Source organism: Panthera onca, chromosome Y (assembly GCF_046562875.1).
Source record: "Panthera onca isolate mPanOnc1 chromosome Y, mPanOnc1 haplotype 2, whole genome shotgun sequence".
NCBI lineage: Eukaryota > Metazoa > Chordata > Mammalia > Carnivora > Felidae > Panthera > Panthera onca.
The window spans coordinates 20,110,802-20,129,380 of record NC_138358.1 but is presented as its reverse complement, the minus strand read 5'-3'; the positions used below and the strand labels follow the sequence as shown (position 1 = coordinate 20,129,380).

Genomic DNA, 18,579 nt, shown 5'->3' with positions numbered 1-18,579 from the left:
TATTCTCCATAAGTTTGGCCTCTATATTGCTGATTCTCTGTTCTGTCTCATCCATCCTTGACGCCGCGGCATCCAGCCGTCACTGCAGCTCAGTTATATCATTTTTCATTTCATTCTGGCCAGTTTTTACTTCATTTTTTCTCTGCACAAAGGGACTCTAAACTCCTTTGGACTCCAGCTAGTATTCTTACAATCGTGATTCTAAATTCTGCGTCAGACACCTTGCTTGCATCTGTGTCGGTTAAATCTCTGGCTGTCGTTTCTTCATGCCCTTTCTTTTCAGCTGAATTCCTTCCTTTTGTCATTTTGAGGGGAGAAGAGGAATTCATGAGGTAGAAAAACTTAAATGAAAAAAATTCAAATTAAATATTAATATTAAAAAATTAAGCACGTGAATAGAAAAAGTAGAAAAATGATGCTAGAGTCTAGGCATGTTTTGTCTGGGTGTTGAAAATGGTTTGATACAGTTGAGGAAAAAAACAGGGGGAGGAAAAATAAGAAAAAAATAATAAAAATTTTAAGATGAGAAATCGTTTGAGAATTTGAAAAAAAAAATACACTGAAGTAGACTAAAATGAGATGATGGGAGTAAAACAGATTTTGTGAAATATACACAAAAATATACACAAAATATACACAAAAAATACAGAATAAAGTAGAAAAAGTTAAAGAAAATTAGTAAAAATTAAAAAATATGTATCTTTTGTCTTTCTGTATTCAAGAAAAAGAAAAGAAACGAATTAGAGAAAAAAGATTTAAACTAAGGAAAAAAAGGAAATAGTTTGAAAATCTGAAAAAGGGAATACACTGTAGTACACTAAAATACATTATGGAAGTAAATAGAATTTGGAAAAAATTACATAAAGCAAAACATATAGCAAAAAGTGAAAAAATTATTTTAAAGGAAAGTGAAAGTGAAAATGAAAATTTTCACCTTCTGCAATCAAGAACAAGAAAAGAAACGAAAAAGAGAAAAAAGAAAACAAAGAAAAATGGAAAACGTTTGAAACATTGAAAAGGTGAATAAACTGAAGTACACTAAAATACAATATTGGGAGTAAAATAGAATTTGAAAAAAAGTACGCAAAAGTACAAAACAGTAATATAAATTAAAGAAAACATATTTAATGAGAATTGAAAATAAAAATGAGTTTTCTCTCTTGCTGTATTCAAAAAACAGCGTAAAAGAGAAAAGGAAAAAAGGAATGAAAGAAAGAGAGGAAATTGAATCGATGGACCTGCTAACAGATTGAAGTAGGACTGAAATTATTTCTCTTTCTCCTAGAAGTCAGTCTATGTACCGCTTTATAGTCCATAAACTAAGCCGGGTGTGAGACTTGTGCTGCTGAGAGCGAAGGTGGCCCAGCTAGGCGGGGCTCCGTGTAACCGCTCTGTTGTCCACTAGATGGCGCTGCCAGCCCACTGGGGTGGATTGTTGCCACTCTCCTTGGTGCATATGCACATGCCCAAGAGCGGTGAAAATGGCGCCGTCCAGCTACCCAGTCTGTTCTCCTGGATCAGCAATCACACACCCGTCCTCTGTCTTCAGCTTCTGTCCACTGCGCGCTTTTGCATTCTCCGTGACCAGGCCCCAGGGAGTACCTCTCTCCTGAGTTGCGTCTCAGATGCGCTGGTTTTCCGGGCCCCTTACTTCTGAAGGACTGCGGCTTTGACCCGTCCCGTCCCTCTGCAGAAGGGTCTCACCGAGCAATGGCCGAATGAGCAATGGCTGAACGTAGGCTGCACCTAGGAACGCTTGCTGGGCCCTGCTGCTGCCAGTGCTCCGACACTATGGACCAATGCCAGCCCGCCCCACAAAAAGTTTGCAAGTCAGTGTAACCGCAGCATTTCAGGGATTATGGAAAACCACAACACACATCTGGCACCAGACTTCACGACACTTAACGACCTTGTTCCAGCACCAGCAAATGGGGTGTGCATGGACCAGGTGGCTTCAACAGTCCCTACCAAATGTCTTTCCAGCAGTGGAACCACCTTTTTCTGAGTGGCCTGAGAACCTCCTACACGACCCTGTTCCTGAGAATTAGCCCTTCCCACCACAGCACTGCCAGGCATAGAACTGCGGATTTGCAGACTTTGCGCACCCCGTTTACAGTCTGAATGGAATTTAAACCCTCCTATTTCTCCTTTCTCCCATTTCAGTTTAGTCCGTGCGGCCACGTCCAATTTTCCACATTCTCTCCACCTGCTTTGGGGATGGGTGGGTTCCCTGTATGCTCTGCCCCCGCTTCCACCTGCCCAGTCTCCTTCGCCTCTCCGCGCACAAAAGCACCTCCCTTCCCATGCCTCCTCGCTCTCCAAGTTCACTTCTGCATGCCACGTACCTGCTGAATTCGGTGGTTCAGGATATGCAGATTGCTGTGCTAATCCTCCAGTCAGTTTCCTGGGTGGGTAGGATGGTTTAGTGTTGGTCTGGCTGTATTTCATGCACGCGAGACACTTAAGAAGCTTCCATGCTGTCTGCCATCATCTTGGCTCCTCCCCAAAGGGGTGAGATCTGTAGTACCCGTTCTCCAACATCAGCTATCCCACAGGACAGACCTGGTCGGTGACAAACCTGAAAAGGACATGTAGCAAAAAGGGAGGCCACCCTGGAGGGGGAGGCAGAGAAGTGGCTCCGGACCTGGGAGGGGAGGCAGGGGCTCAATTGCCGGAGCCACGCCCACTGCCCTCCTGCTGATTGCTCCTGAACAGCAGCCCACTGCTCACCTAGGCAGAGCTCCTTCACCCCAAGGACACATGGTCACAAAGTTCACTGCCTCTGCCTCTGCCTCTGCCCCACCTGCACATCAGCCAGGGCCACTGCAGTGTCCGAAGGGCCACAGGGCCGTGGGCATGCTTCCCAAATGCTAGTGGGCTCCGGAAGGAGGCAGCAGGCATGTAAAAGCCTTGGGCCTGGACACTCCACCTGAGGGCCTAGTCTAGAGCCTCATGCCTCAAGTTCCCTTTCCTTGTGCTCTGTGTCCCTAGCCTGAGATTGGGCTAGGGCCCCAAACCGCATGAGTCATGGTCCGCAAAACACTGACATTCCTGACAATACCAGGCCTCCATTCTGCTGGAAGAGGGCGTTCAAGGGTCCAGGAATCACAGCAACACCCCTTCTCTCAGTCCCAGATACTGACGCTCATTCATAAATGAACACACACACACACACACACACACACACACACACACACACACACGTACAAACACGTACAAACACACTTCCTCCCTGTGGCTATCTCCAGTTGTGACTTACTCTCCTTCCTCTGCCTCCTTCGGTATCCCTCTGGTCTCTGTCTGTCTCTTTGTCTCTGTGATAGTTTTCTTTTCAGAACGCTTCCTCCCACCCCACCTCCGTCTCTCTTTCTCTTTCTCTGTCCAGTCCTTGTACCGTATGAGTTCATCTGGGCTCCCGTGTGCCGTGCATGTCCATATGGACATAGTAGGCTGCTGACGGCACAGGGCTTCGGGGGAACACGCAAAGAAACACACAAGTAACAGGGGTGAGAGCACATCCAGACCTCCCAAGCCGTGACTGCCTCCAGGCAGCCCACACAAGCTGGGTATACATGTGAACCGTGAAAGGTCAGTCCCTTGGCCCTTGCCCTGTAGGTTGCAGCCAGCTGGGAGGTACTGAAACCCAAGACACTCCCCAGGGTTGAGAGGGGCTGAGGTGAGCGCAGGGGTCGATAGGCTGGGAACCTAGTCGTGGCTGGTGTTTCTCCACCTGCCACATTCCAGTTTTGTCGGTACTGGAAGGTTGGTATCAGTTGTGGCTGTCTTTCCTTGGCGTCTCAGTGCAAGCTTCCTTGACCCAATGGAGATACTGAATCTGCCCTAGTTTTCAGCCAGCTTTGGCCGCCAGCACAAATGCATGTGTTGTGTGAGGGGGGAAAGCAAGTGTGAGTCGTGGGAAGGAGCTAGCCTCGCGAGCGGGATGTGACAGAGGGCACGTGTGAGTGCAGAGGTCCACTAGAGTGTCTGTGAGTGTATCGTGGCTGGCGCCTTTGAGTACTTTTGCGTGAGACCCGGCGTTTGCGCTGGCAGCGTGTGCGTGTCTGTGTCCACGTGCCGCGTGGCCGTGCATCTTTGTGCCTGAGTGAGTGTGCGTAGGCCGTTGGGGAGCAAAGGAAAGAGACTGGGGGCTTTCCTGATTTGGTGCGTACCGGGGTGGTTCAAGTGCCAAAGTTCAGAGAGTGCCATCCCTTTGCTCCTGGGATCGCGCATGATAGGCAGCCTCCCCTAGGGTGGTGTCCTCTCCATGTCACACACCTCTTGTCACCGAGTGACAAGAGTTTTCCCTAGCGGGAACAGTGTGCCCTAGCGGGTGCACTGCTAGCCTGCTGTCATGACATACATGTCTTCTTGGAGTAGGGATGGACGTAGGGCGTATGCAAAGGAGGCAGACCAGATGCAAACCAGGGTGCAGACAGCGGGCGCACAGCTGAAATGCGTTTCACGGACAGCTACGCTGACCCGCTCAGTGGATTTGCCAGACTATGGGCACGATGACCAAAGGTGGGGGTGTAAACGTGAAAAGCGTGGAGGTCCCCCTTTTCCCGTGTGTGTAGATAGCCTCGTGCCCAGGCCGTACGGGACGCCGAGGGGGGGGGGGGGGGGAATGTGAAAGTCCCCTTTTCATTGACAGAGGCCAAACAGGGCACGCAGAGGGCTAAGTTGGAGGCCCCTGGAGGCGCCGCACTACCGAAGCCCGGGGCTCACTGTGTGCCGTTACACGCTCGCAGCAGATTCCCACCGCCCTGAAAGGTGGGGCCGCCGACGCCACGCCCACTGCCGTCCTCATGATTGGTCCTGGAGCCAGGCTGGGAGTCTGGGCGTGGTTTGCAACGCCCTCAGCTTCAGAGCCGCATGCGCACTTCTCTCACCACAAAGGCCTCTGCGGCAGCATCACCACAGCGACAGCCACCGCCGTGGCTTCCTGGGTACAGCGCCTGTGCGCATGCGCCCCCTGGGCCCTTGGTCCACGGCAGAAGGCGGGAGGGCGTTGTCAGCCATTGTCGTCAGGGCTCCACTGACTGGGTCTGGTGAGGGAGGCCCGTGCTTTCACCTCCTGCCGCTTCGTTTGAATCTGCCCCACCTGCGGTCCTGGGCCAGCTCCACATGGCGAAGGATGTAGTGTCTGGAAAATGTGGCAGTGCCCCGTAAACTGCGGTCGCGTTCGTCATGGAAGGCGGTAGTCAAGAGACCCGGGCTCGAGGGCATACAGTATTCCTGGACGCGACTGAGGCGCCACACGACGATGGTGTCGGGGCCAGAATGCCCCGAAGTGCACAAGAATATCCGGTCCGACGTGAGACAGAGGTGTCCGGCCGAAGGGAGGATTTGAAGCTGCTGGTGGACAACATAATATCGGTGGCGGAGCTGTTGGGCCTGGTGGAGGAGGGAGTTGAGGCGGCGGCCACAGAAATACACGTTCTTGCAGATGAGAAGGATGACCAGAGGAAGCATGAGGAAGACGAGGGACAGGCGGGGGAGCAGGATAATTATGTAGAGGAGGGACAGGAGGAGGAAGAGGAGGTGGAGGATAAGGACCAAGAAGAGGGGGAGGAGGAGGAGCGGGAGGAGGACGAGGAGGAATGGGAGGAGGAGGAGGAGGAATGGGAGGAGGACGACGACGAGGATGAGGACGAGGATGAGGAAGATGATTTTCAAGAGGAGGAGGAGTGGGAGGAGGATGACGATGAGGATGAGGATGAGGATGTGGAAGATGATTTTCATGAGGAGGAGGAGGACGAGGAGGAGCAGGATCATAAGAGAAGTAGGAGGAGGAGAAGTAGGAGGAGGAACAGGAACAGAAGGATTAGGAGTAAGAGGAGAAGGAGGGGGAAGAAGGTCAAAAGCCGACGATCAGGGGGAGGAGGAGCAGGGGCAGGAGCAGCAGCAGGAGGAGCAGGAGGCCTTACAAAAGGAGCAGAAAGAGAAGGGGGAGGATCAGGAGCAGAGAGATTAGGAGGAGGATGGGGAAGAGTTAAGGGAAGTTGCGGAGCAGGAAGCGGGGGAGCAGGGGCAACAGGATTTACAAGAAGAGCTGCAGGAGGAAGAGGCAAAGCTGGGAAAGGAGGAGAAGGAAGAGATGGAGCTGGGGCACGAAGAGCAGGAGCTGAGGAGCAGGAGAAGGAGGAACCAAAGTGGAAGGAGCAAGGTGGCTGGTGCCTGGGGAACGCACAGGAGCTGCACGTGAAGCAGGAGGAAGAGACGCAGATGAGTGCAAGCCTACATCCTTTCCTGTCCTTGCTCGAGGCTCTTCAGACGGAGGTGCAGCCCTTGAATACACATGCCAGCCGGGAGGACTCTCAACTCAAACCCAGCATATGGCAGAGGCGGCAGCGTCATCTGCAGCAGAGAGGTGCCCTTATTCAGGGCATCCGTGGTTTCTGGGCCAAGGCTGTATCCTTCCTGCTGCTGGTGGAGGGTCCAGAGGGGGCTGGGCTTGCGCAAGAGGAAGGAAAGGGCGGTGACATTTAGAGGAACCCAGGACAGGGACTGGAGCTAAGCCGCGCTCCAGTGGCCGGGAACGTGCAAACGTGATCCCATCCGGTGGTCCTGGCTCTGCAATGAGTGTGGGAGGAGGGCAGTGCCGGGGTGGGGGAGGCATGTGTGCTTTACGTCGCACCTGGCACGGAAACAGAGCTGGGAGAGTGGGGCGTGGCGGTGGAGGTCCAGGCCAGGTCCGGGAAATGACCGAGGGCTTCCTCCCACACAAAGCCGCGTGGGGGCACGTTTCTGGGTCCCGCTAGGCATCTTGCTGCGGGGAAGGCGATGTGAATGCCCACTGGTCGGCGCGAGACCGGATGTGTGCTGTCTGGCTGTGTGGAAGTAAGCGTCCTCAGTGTCCTCACGAGCACACAAAGCTAGGCGTGGTTGCGGGCGTCTGGGCATGCACAGCCTCCTGTGCGTGTCTAGCAGAGCCCTGCGCGATCCTGAGACCCCGTGGGCCTGGACGCAGCCTGTGGGGAGGGCTTGAGACCCTGGGGGAGGACGCCAGTCCCGGGGGGAGGACGCCTGGATGCTGTCCACACTGGTTCTCTGGTTCGAGCTCTCTCACGCCCAGCACCTGAAGGCTCTTTGACCTGCGGCAGTTTGTGAACCACCCTCAGATGTCAGCCCTGAGTAGTAAGCCCGATGAAAGCATGCTTCGCCACATGACCAATTTGAAGGTCGGCCTGGGAGTGGGAGGTGGTGTGGGTGGCTGGCTGTGTGGGGAGGGGAGGTGGTGGGGAGAAGTGATGTGTTCCTTCCTCAGGGGAGGGCGGGTCTCCTGGAACAAGATTTCACATTTCTGCCCCACTGTACCACGGCAGGTGGAGGAACACAAGTTTCCCAGGGAATGCCGGAAGATCCTGCTGTTTTTTGGCAAGAACTCCTACTTCCAGAATGAAGTCGTTACGAAGGAGTATGTCCTAGGCCTTGATGGTAAGTGTCCACTGACTGCATGGGCGGCCGTGGGTGGAGGGTTGAATGTGATAAGTTCTCTGGCGCCTTCTCACATACGCGTCTTCCTGCAGGGTATAGGGCGTCTCATTCCAGTCCCATCCAGTGGCACCCAAGGTACAGACAGGAGGCCTACAGACACAGGCATGACAACAGCAGCCTCAACTTCTTCAACTGGTTCTCTGACCACAGCTTTGCCGGCTCTAGCAGGATTGCTGAGGTGGGGCCCTGTAACAAGGAAGGGAGGTGATTTTCATGGGTTCCCCCACTGCGTGGGATAGCTACCTGAGGCCTGGCCTGTCTCCCCTACCAGATAATCATAGAGGATCTTTGGCCCAACCCCCTGCCGTATTTCAAGATGAAGGAGGCCCCAGGAGAGAGAACTGAGAGGGAAAGAGGTGAGCAGCCAAGGGTGTGGGCACGGAAATGTGTGCCGTGGGGTCCAGGGCACAATTCTCTTCTGCATGGAGGCACCGAGAATGACAGCGGCCCAGGAGGTGACCCCAAGTCAAAAGGGCATCAGCCTGAGACAGGGAGTCTTAAGAAGTAACGTGTCCAAGAGGCTTTGCCCCTTTGGGGAGCCTGAAGGTGGGAAGGGGGCTAGACAAAAAGAATGAGCAAAGCGGGACAACCAAAGCTGGCTCATCACATAGCACGGTGACAACTGTCATTCCCGGACCTTGAACCCCACCCTCAGGCCTCCTACCACCATCCCACATGTTGTCTGGCTTCTGGATCCCCTTGTCAGCTTTGGCACAGCTTATCACACCCTCCCATCCTACTTTCCGTTTGGAAACATTCAAGCAACCTTACTCAGGGCCAAGATAAGACTCTCACCTGTCCTGTGTGTGTGTGTGTGTGTGTGTGTGTGTGTGTGTGTGTGTGTGTTTCTGTCTGTCTGTCTGTCTGTCTGTGTGTACCCATATATCCCAGGGATATGCACGATCTTGAGAAGAGTATGAAGGAGCGTCGCACTTCATCGACCCCAGTGGAAACCCTTCCGATGCTCACCGATGGTCCACAAGATTCTCCTGGCCATGAAATAAGGACAAGGGTGGTGGTGACACGTGGCGCAGGGCGGGGGTCCAATACATTTGAAGAAATATAGACTGGGAGATAAACAGCATGAAGTGTTTGTGTGTGTCTTCCTCTCAGGTTCGCTCTGGGGCGTGTCCATGTATACATGCGGCTGTCCAGAGGTGTAAGTGTTCTGTGCCTGCACACTGGAGTTCCAAGGAAGGGCGGGACGTAGGACATTGTCTGTAGGGATGGGTCACACATTGGGATTGCATGTGAGGTCAGTAAGATTGAAGCAATGGGGACTTGAGTGAGGGAGGCCAGGGCACAAACCTGAGAGAAAGGCCAGTGCCCAGGTTCATAGCTTTCCTGTGAAAATGAGGAAATTCAAGGAAACGGAGAGGCCAGCACAGGCCAGGGATGTCCAATATTCAGGGTTTGGGCATGTCCATGATGGTGCCCCCAGAATCGCGCATGGGGACACCCTCAGTCATGTTGACTGAACCGCCACACAGAGAGGAATTCCCAGGGTTGATTACCCTCTGGTTTTCAGACGTCTACCAATGCAGACTGTCTTGTGGACAAGGTCAGGATCTCAGGACCAGCCACACATATTTGAGGGATTGTGAGCAGGTTGTAAGATTGGTGTCCAGGGGAAGGAACCGAGGGACCAGAGGCAGAGTGGGTGGGTAAGACCGATGAAGTTCTGCTTCAGGCAGAGTTGACAGGGACAACATACACACTGCAGAGAAAACAGCCCACTACAGTCTCACGCAACTCCAAAATCACAGCCAACTTTTCTGGTTCCACTTCCTGAAGCTGAGCCTCCCAAACACCGCTTCACTTATTCTCACACACACACACACACACACACACAAGACTCCTGAAGGAGTCCTAGTGCTGATGCCCTTGTGTGAACTTTGCTGTTTCTGAAAAGACCTCTGGTTACGAATGGGTGGCCCAGATTGCAAGCCAACAGAGGGGAGGGTCGCGGGGAGGTGGGGCTCTTCAAGGGCACGAACACGCCAACCTCTCCCGTGTGCCCTCTGCCCTCTCATCATCAGCCGTGATGAGTCGGGAGATGCTCTTCCTCTGTGTCCACAGGCTTAAGCCGTGTGTCCAACACGCCATGTGAGACTTGTGAGAAGACTCCCAAGTGCAAACACCAGCAGGCGCTCAGGGAGGTCGCCTCGTCCCAGGCAGCCTGTGTTCCTTTGCCTGAGTGCCAGGACAAAGGCTGCCTCAGCCACATAGGGAACGATGGACTTGTGAGGCCTTAGCATTCTGTGCAGAGGTCCCCGGCAGGCCTGGAGCTTAGAAAGGACTGGGACGAGCCTCACCTGCGAAGACGTGAGTGCTGGGATACTCCTTACACAGCAGATGGCTGCTTGCCAGAGATGTCTGTGCTAGGGATGGGGCAAAAGCTCCACCGTGCGAGCAGTGCAGTAGACAGAGTTCAGCCTTGTCCATCGCAGGCTCTTCTGTATCCCCAAGTAACACGGCCCCCAGCACAGCGTGCCTGAGACTGACATCCCGACACTAATATTCCTGTCTCCCAAGCTGCCCAAGCTCCCCAGGATCCCCACTGCACAGCTCTGCAGTACAAGAGGCTTCTCTGCAGTGGCTCTATTCCAGAGAAGGCGTGGGCAGTCCCAGTGCATGGAGGCCTCTTGCCCCTATCATATGCAGACAACATGGTCAGCGGGGTGTCAGCACGCTGTGGAGTTGAGGATCTGTGCGACCAAGCCTTACCTCTTCCAGGGCAGAGGCTGTCGCACTCTCTAGAAGGGAAGGCAGGCCTTTCTCTCGCTGCTGTCTGCACACTGGCTGGAGAAGCACGTCTTCTCAGCTGCTTGATGGGTAAATGTCAGGGTACCCTGGAAAAGCTCCCAGTGCTGACCCGAGTCTTTGGGTGTGAACATCCAAAGAAAGTATGGCCAGTGATTGTGCAGTGGGAATACGGCCTCAGTGGTCATGAGGCTGGGCCCTTTGGGGCATCTTCCTGCACAAGCAGGCCGTTACTTGATAGGTCTTGCCGAGCAGGAACACTTTAGGGGACAGGTGAACACAGGGTCCCCCACATGTTAATATCTCCAGCCAATACCTCCTTAGGGGCCAGGGTGACGTTTCCGCCCGGCCTGTCCCAAAGACAAGGTACGGACAAGGTGTGGGTGTGGAATGCACTCACGGCACCCAGAGCCAAACCCTCGAGTGTGGACACTTGAGGTCCGTGGGCAGAGGCCTCGGTGCTCTGTGTCCGAGGGATTACAGCCCTCATGCTGCACACCCGGCATCCCCGGGTGTCCTCCCGTATCCGCAGCTCTCCCCGGGGAGCCCTAGGGTCCAGGAGCTGCTAAACCCCCTGCACAACTGTATCTGCTGCCCAGCGGCCTCTTCCACCCCAACATCAGCGTGTGTGGGCTCCAGAGTGCTGTCCCTCGAGAGAGGACACCCTCAGCAATTCAGGAGCCTTCTGACTTCCATGTCTCTGAACCACACGTGTCTCATTGGCCTGTCGGGATCGTCACATTGTTCTCTGTTCACAGGAAATGTCTCGCATTGCCTGTGCTCCTCTGTCTCCCTGAGTGAGCCCTGGCGTGTTTGTGTCTTTTCCTGGCTTTGCCTGTGCCGACACCTCTCTGGTGATGCCTCCTTGCCTGGCCTAAGTGGGCACAGCTGTACCCGTGTAACCGCCTTCGTCTCTGCACACCTGTGTGTTGGGTCAGCTGTGGCTCTGGTGGCCTGTCTTGTCTTTGGTGTATGCTTCTGCGCTTGAGTGTGCTTCCCTCTGCATTCAACCCCTTTCTTCCACTGACAGATCCAGTTGCTGTCCTGCTGTCAGGTGGAGGGGCTTCTGCGTGTTCTGTTCTATGTTCCAGGAGCCAGAAATCCTTCCGTGCCTGTAGGACCTTCGTCAGAGGATTGGCCATGCACTCACTGCCAGCCAGTGAATGTCCCCAAATGCAGCTGGCTTGCTGTGAGCATTCCGTCACACCTCTATTTTCTGTCCTTCTGTTTTCAAACCCTCTGCGCCCGAGGGGCTCAAACGTCACTGGCCTGCACGTTGCAGATGCAGGCGTAAATTGTGAAAAGCGGACCGGCAACGTTTTCCCACTTACTCTTTTGCCACGTGGCATGTTCCTGGCTGGGAGAGACTTCCCCCTGCCAGTGTGTGTCTCGTTTCCGTGTGCCTCCTGTGTGTTCTGGTCCCTAATTTGTCCATTACGTCCTACCTGGGAGTCTGATTCATGTTTGCAGGAACGAGGCTGACACCTTTGACTGCTGGGTTCTGAGCTCAGCTTAGTCCACCAGGACTAGTGCGTGCCTGAGGGACACAACGGGCAGTGACGGATGTGCCCGTATCCTTCACGTGCAAGCGCTCCGTCCAGCCACCTTCACCGGGACATTTCTCAGCGACCCCTCTTTGTTTGTGGTGAGAGCACTTGCCTCTGAGAAATCTGACGAGGCGGTGAAGCATTGCTTACGGCTGCCCTGTGCAAGTTAGATCTCCAGAACTCATGCACATGGCATGACTGCATCTTCACACCCGAGGCCCGACACCTCCTCATCGCACCCTCCCCTGATTAGCACCACTCTACTCTCTGGTGGACTGCATGCCTTTAACTCCTTTAGTCTCCTCAGGAATCCATCAGGCAGGGCTCACCACCACTGTGCTTCTGTCAGGGGCTGGCTTCTTTCAGTGAGCCCAGTGCTTTCTGCACTGATGCTCAATGCACCCGCAGAAGGGTGAGCCACACTAAGCCCGGCGGCAAACCCTTTGGCCCTACGTTTCCCACATGTGTGCCTGGTGGCAGAGGTGCACAAGGAGCCCGCCTGCATGCGTCTCCCAGGTCCTCCACAGGGTACAAAGTACCGCCTCAGGAGGCTGATCCGCATCACATGGGCATAGCTCTGCTTGCACGTGTTAGCCTTTCGTATCATACAGGCAGCCCAGACTTAGAAATCCTGCTACCTGCTTACAACTATCCAGCCCTCGTGCTTCTGCAGACGCTCTGTGTCTGTACAGACATTTGAGTCACGGTCTCGTGACCTTCCAATACAGCTTGATGGTCTGTCCTTAGCTTACAGCCTGGGATGCGGTTCTCACTCATTGTCCTCCCCTCGGGTGCGAGTTTCCTCCATCACTGTGGTGGAAGGTAACCTTTATCACCATACGTTGGCTTGAAATTACTGGGCGGATCACCTGTCTGCGTCCGGGGATCCGAAGGAGACCTTGGCTCTTTTGCTCACGGTCCACCCTTTCTCTGTGATGAGTCGCTTTGGATGAGAAGCTTGCCAGAGGCGAGGGGGCCTCAGAGTTGAGCACATTTCCTGGGCATCTGTGAGAACTTCGTTGGTTCCACTCGGAAAGCGTTCACATTCATGGATGTGCAGCCTCTGCTTTTGCTTGAATTTGCCGAGCTTTGGGACGTGATTTCTTCCCGCACGTGCTCTGCCTAAATCTCTGCTGTGTCTTTCCGGCAGTCCCGTTTCCTGTCTCCTGCTGGTAAGTACAGGGCTTCCAGCAGCCCTGTGGGGAACGGGTCCTTGTTTTCTTCCCTGCGGTGCCCTCTTCCTCACCCCGAATGACCTCATTGCAGCTTCCTTCTAGTTCAGCGATCGTTTCAGACTGCCCTTAAGGTCCAGGTGGGAGCGGTGCCTTTTGTGCTGAGGGCTGACCACTGTACAGCATTCGTCTCTGTGCAAATTGCACAGGTGAATTTCACCAGGTGAAAGTGCACACTGCAGTTGCCCTGTCTTCAGAGTCAGCCCACCTGTCTCCGCCTCGGCTGCCCCTGCTCTCCTTCCTCCTACCCTCTCCTTACCTCCCCCTCCCTTGTCTTCTTCCTGTCCCTCCCTCCCACTTTCCTTCCAGCTCTCTTTGTCTTCGTCTCCCTCCTCTCCATCACTAATGCCTCCCCCTGTCTCCGCCTGTCTTCCTTGTAATAGGTGCCCCTCTGTCTCTTCTTGTCTTGCTCCTCCTCCCTGTCTCTCCCGCCAATCTCCCCGGACTCTCCCTCTCCAGGCCGGTCTTCCCCTCCACTCGTCCTTCCTTCATCTGCTTGCATGTGTCTCTCTTTCTCTCCCTCTATAGCTCTGTCTCTCTGTGTGTCTCTTTCTCACTGTCTCTCTCAGTGGACCTTCTGTGTCTGGGTGCATGCTTCTTCAGAATTCTTGTTGGTGCCTGGGAAATGGGAAGGGAACTCGTCTGCTTTCGTGTGTACTAGTGAAAGCAGGCACGGGGCTTTCTCAGAGACAGACACAGACAAGTTTGCAATTCTCGGTGAAGGGCCCCTAAGTGCCCTGCTTGGTTGGGGTTGTCCTCCTTTTCGTGGAAGGTTAGATTTCCGGACCAGAGCAAACTACTAAATCCTACTACCCATCTCCCTGGCGCTCTGTACGGAGATCAGTAGGGCACCAGGGGCAGATGGTGCTCTGGGGGTTGTTCTTTGCTCTGAATTGCAGTGCAGTGAGTTCTACTGAGCTGCTTTCTTGCAAGGACACGGTGGTGGGGTGGGTCTAGGGTGGGTGTCACTGGTTCTGGGTGGGCACCCACCTTACCTCCGCCCTCAGCCTGACGGCCGAGGAGGAGAAACCGTGCAGACGGCCATGTGGCTCTGGTAGGCGCGACACCAAGGACTTCTCCAGGCCTTGCCCAGCTTCATGAAAAAGGGGCAAGGGACGGAGCATGCCGTGGCTCACGGCGTGGACATTCCTGTGCTGAATGCTCTGGTGCCCGCAGTGAGGCCTCTGGGGAAAGGGTGTACAAGCGACCACAGACTGTGTGATACCCGGGACCTCGCAAGTCAGGCCTGGAAGGTGACAGCGCTGAAGAGGACATGCAGCAAAACGGGGGTCACGCTGGCGGCTGGGCACTTGCTCCAGAGCCGGGACCGGCCGCTGGCGCGCGCTTGCTGGCGACCAGCACCCTGTCTTGCTGTCTTGCAACTGATTGCTCCCCGAACCTGGCTAGCGGGCCTGACCTGCCCTGGAACCACTTCTCTCCCAGGCCGCATGCGCACACTCTTCACTGCCTCTGTCTCGGCCCCTCCTCCACAGCAGCCACAGCCAATGCGGAGTCCTCAAATCCCAGAGGCTGTGCGCCTGCGCCCAACTTGGGCGGGCTGCAGCGAGAGGCAGCAGGGAGCTAACAGCCTTGAGGCCCAGGCTCCCTCCACCTGCTTCCACTTCCTTGTCCTTGTCCTGAGGCTGCCCTAGCTACACTGGGGCCGGGGCCGAGCGTCATGGCCAGCGTGTCGCGGTCCGGACAAAGCGGAGATTCCCGCCGACCCTGGGCCCTGATCGTCCCGGATGCGAAAGGTGGAGAGTCCCGGCCCCGCGGGAATGCAGGGGCGCTGGAGGGCGTGGGCTGGCCGCAGTCCCCAGGTTCAGGGGCGGCAAACGCCCATCCTGTGCAGGAAGCCCAGGCCGGGTGTGAGATACAGGTGGCAAGCCCAGCGGAGGAATTGGTGCTGATATTGGATGACGGAATGGTGGCGGCTGAGGTGGTGATCGGGGAGGAGGAAGAGGACGGCGAGGCGACCAAGGATGAGGTGGCTGGAGAGGAGAATTCTGAGGAAGCCAAGCCAGAAGCAGAGGACATGCACGAGGAGGAGGAGGTGGAAGTTGAGAGACAGCAGCAGGAGGAGTTTCAGGAGCAAGAGGAGAAGCGCGAGGCAGATGCAGAGGCGGAGGAGGGGCCCCAGCTCTCCCAGCCGCTGCAGCAGCAAGAGCCAGCGCTGCGTCCTGCCTCAGCCCAGGACCCGCTGGCAGCACTGGAGCGTCTTCAGCTGGAGATCAGCGCTGGGAATGCCCAGGATTCCAGGGCCTTATGGCGGCTGAAGCGCAGGATTCTTCGGAGGCAGATTTCTTACCTGGATCACAGAAGGGCCATCATCAAGCACATCCCTGGCTTCTGGGCCCAGGCGGTATCCTTCCTTGTGCTGGTGGGTGATGGCGGGGGCTGTTGTGCAGGAGGGCTGGGCACTGAGAGCAGGGTGCCTCAGGGCGATGGCCCCCAGAGAGGAGAGCTGGGGAATGGTCCCTGGCCCTGGGTTGGTGTGGTCTGGGATCCAGTGTAAGGCCTTGGACAGGGGCGGTTGTTGGGGATGGGGGGACTTGGTGACTGGGTCTGTTTCCTCTAGGTCTCCGCCAACGTTGGCCTGCAGGCTGGTCTCAAATATTACTTGCAGACACGAGCCATGTGTCCCCATGCTACCAGAGCTAGGGTAGCACAAAGCAGCCTTCACTCAGAGCAGATAAGGCAAGGAAATATTTCGCTGCAAAATGGGAGAGTTACACAGGCCGCACACCCACCTTCACATTCACAGGCTGTGCACGTTTCCTAGCAGTTCCTTCAAAAGAGAGCATTTCAGACACACACTCATGACCTTTAGTGGAACCACGCCACGCCCCTTTGCCTGACAGTAGGACGACTGAGACCCACTCCGAATGGGGTACAAGCTGCCTCCTCAGACCCTGACACACACACACACACACACACACACACACACACACACACACACAGAGGATTCTCTCCTGGTATCTCCACCCCTGCTTCCCTCTCTGTCCTCAGGCTCCGGCTCGGTCCCACCCATGTCTTTCTCTCCGGACTGGCCGTGTCACTGTGTCTAATCCTTTTCCCTCCTCGGCCCTCCTCGTCCGTGCTTCTCGATCTCTTTCTCCCTCCCACACCCTCTGCTTGCAGCGTAAGTGTGCAGTCGGGTTCCTGTAAGCCATGTTATTCCATCTGGACTCAGGAGGCTGGTGACAACATAGGTCTTCACGGGAATATGCCAAGAAACCCAGCCGTGAGGAGGGGTCAGAGCACATGCCGACATCACAAGCTATGATGGGCTGCTGGCAGCCCACACAGGTCAGATATAGGAAGGAACTGTGAGGCGTGCAGGCAGTGGAGTCTCTCCCTGCTGTGTGCAGACAGCGTGGGAGGTACAGGAAGCCAACGGACTGCCCAGTGTCGATGGGGTCTGATGCATCTGCAGAGGCTGAGGAGTGTGGGGACTAGTGTTTCCTGGTCTTTCTGCACATGCCGTGATCTAGTCCCTTGCTCTTAGCCTGGGAGGGTTGGAGGGGGGCTGTGTCTGTTTCCACAGCATCTGAAGGCACAGCTCCTTGACACAGCACAGATTCTGAATCACCCCCAGTTGTCGGCCATGATCGGTGCCCAGGACAAAGACGTGCTCAGCTACGTGGTCGACTTGGAGGTGAGACCGGGGAGGCTGTGGCTGGGGGCCATCCCGTCGGGGGTGGGATTTGGGCAGGAGAGGGTGGGGCAAAGGTGCTCACCCTCACAGCCAGGCAAGTAGCTCAGGACCCCGAGGGAGGACACTTGCCCCCTCCTGTCCCATTGCTCACGGCAGGTGGAAGAAGTGGGCCATCCCAAGTACCGCTGCAGAGTGATGTTTTTCTTTGGGGACAACCCGTACTTCTGGAACCCAGTGATCATTAAGGAGTATCAGCTTAGCTTTGCTGGTAGGGTGTGGGTCCCATGATGGTGCGGGGCAGGGGGATGAGGAGCATGAATCAGGGGCAGGAGGGAGGGGGAGGGGGAGGGGCAGGTGGGTGGGGAGGAGGCCATCAGCTTGCTCCTCAAATCCTCTCTTCCTGCAGGCTACAAGGCATCGCGTTCCACTCCAGTCCAGTGGTTCTGGGATTATGAACGTGGAGCTCCCAGTCGCAGGCATGACCCCACCAGGCTTAACTTGTTGAACTGGATGTGTGAGCACAGCTGCCCAGGGACAAACAGGATTGCCGAGGTGGGGCCCTTGAGGCCTTCGTCAGCAGTGGGGATGTGGGTGGCCCTGGGCCAGAGAGGTGAGGGGGCTATGCCCAATATGGCACCGGCCTGTGTCCCCTACCAGATCATCATCGAGGACCTGTGGCCCAATCCCCTGCAGTACTTCCTGATGGAGGAAGGGACCAGAAGACAGTGATCTGACATGCGCATGTGTCGGTGAGAACCCCAGTATACGGTGTGTTGACCTGTGTGTTGTATGGGCAAGGGAACGTGGGCCACACATTGGCTTGGAAATGGAAGGTCCGCCAAGACAGGGACACAGGTAGCATGGGGAGAGGGTGGGAGGATGACAGGGAACCTGCAGAGACTCAGCTGCAAACACACAGAGGGTCGAAGCCTGCAAACCAAATGCAGTTGTGCTGTGGGCTGGGGCTTTGGAGAGCAACTCGGGAGGAGCAGTGCTTCACCACAAATGCTCCCCGTGGATGTCCGCCCTGTCCCGGGCTTCCCCCTGCTCCTTCAGTCTGGATTTGCCTCCCAGTCTTTGGGTCAGGAGCTGCCGTGTCCCCAGGCGCCACTGTGGTGAGAATCTCTCACTTCCTTCCATGTGCCCCACCACGCCATGTCCTCCCGCAACCTGACAGCCATTCTTAGATCTGTTCCAAAGCCATTGGGGGCTGGAAACGACTCCCTGGGTGAGAAAGCAAGGGGGATCGCAAAAGGGTGAGGCACAAGAGTGACACCATCTGGGATGTATTTGCAAATATCCCATATCACTCTTGGTTTCTGTTGCATGGGGGTGTGTGTGTGTGCGTGTACGCAAATGTGTCTCTGTGTGCCCACATGTGTCAGGGGCTCTGCATCTGTGTGGGCATGAATGGCGCAGAGCTCCTATGTTTGCCCATGCAGAAACAATGGAGGACGTGACCAGCACTAGAAGAGATGGGTGGATGAGTCTCCTGTCTTCTATGAGCCCGGGAGAGAACTAAGGAAGAAATCACGTTTGGCAGTCTTGAAGAGTTTCCACGATGTTTATGTGGACACATACAGGAAGCTAAAAACCCTTCTGTTTTTGTGTATGTGTTTGTGTGTGTTTATGGGGGACGCAAGGAGGCTCGACGAGAACGGGACCTGAGTGTGACTGTCCTAGCCGCTGCCCGGGTGATTCTGTGTGTGCAGGAGAGGTGCAGTACTGGCGTGGGGCCGGTGTTGCCATGTGCACAGAGGCCTGCCTTCTTGGGCAGGAAGAGCCTGGAAGGAGGAGGAGGAAGAGACAGACCTGTTATTTGGAGATTTATTGTATAGGCCAGAGCCGAAAGGCAGGGAAGGGGATTGCACAGTGGGACCAA

The 18,579-nt window shown here is 55.3% G+C and overlaps 1 protein-coding gene and 2 long non-coding RNA genes across 3 annotated transcripts; all 3 read left to right on the top strand.

Annotated features, from left to right (window-relative positions):
* Window positions 1-6,777: 6,777 nt before the first annotated feature.
* LOC145714908 (uncharacterized) lies at window positions 6,778-7,596 on the top strand. Its single transcript, XR_014137043.1, has 3 exons — window positions 6,778-7,181; window positions 7,326-7,437; window positions 7,530-7,596. It is a non-coding gene; the product is annotated as an uncharacterized LOC145714908 (long non-coding RNA).
* On the top strand, window positions 7,597-8,557 carry LOC145714907 (uncharacterized). The gene is made up of 3 exons (XR_014137042.1): window positions 7,597-7,675; window positions 7,769-7,853; window positions 8,389-8,557. It is a non-coding gene; the product is annotated as an uncharacterized LOC145714907 (long non-coding RNA).
* A 6,009-nt stretch (window positions 8,558-14,566) lies between these two features.
* On the top strand, window positions 14,567-18,293 carry LOC145715053 (testis-specific Y-encoded protein 1-like). Its single transcript, XM_081794635.1, has 6 exons — window positions 14,567-15,401; window positions 16,620-16,697; window positions 16,854-16,965; window positions 17,104-17,249; window positions 17,355-17,446; window positions 18,140-18,293. Exons 1-5 carry the CDS (start codon window positions 14,718-14,720, stop codon window positions 17,424-17,426), a joined length of 1,092 nt encoding a protein of 363 aa, XP_081650761.1. The 5' UTR covers window positions 14,567-14,717; the 3' UTR covers window positions 17,427-17,446; window positions 18,140-18,293.
* Window positions 18,294-18,579: the final 286 nt, after the last annotated feature.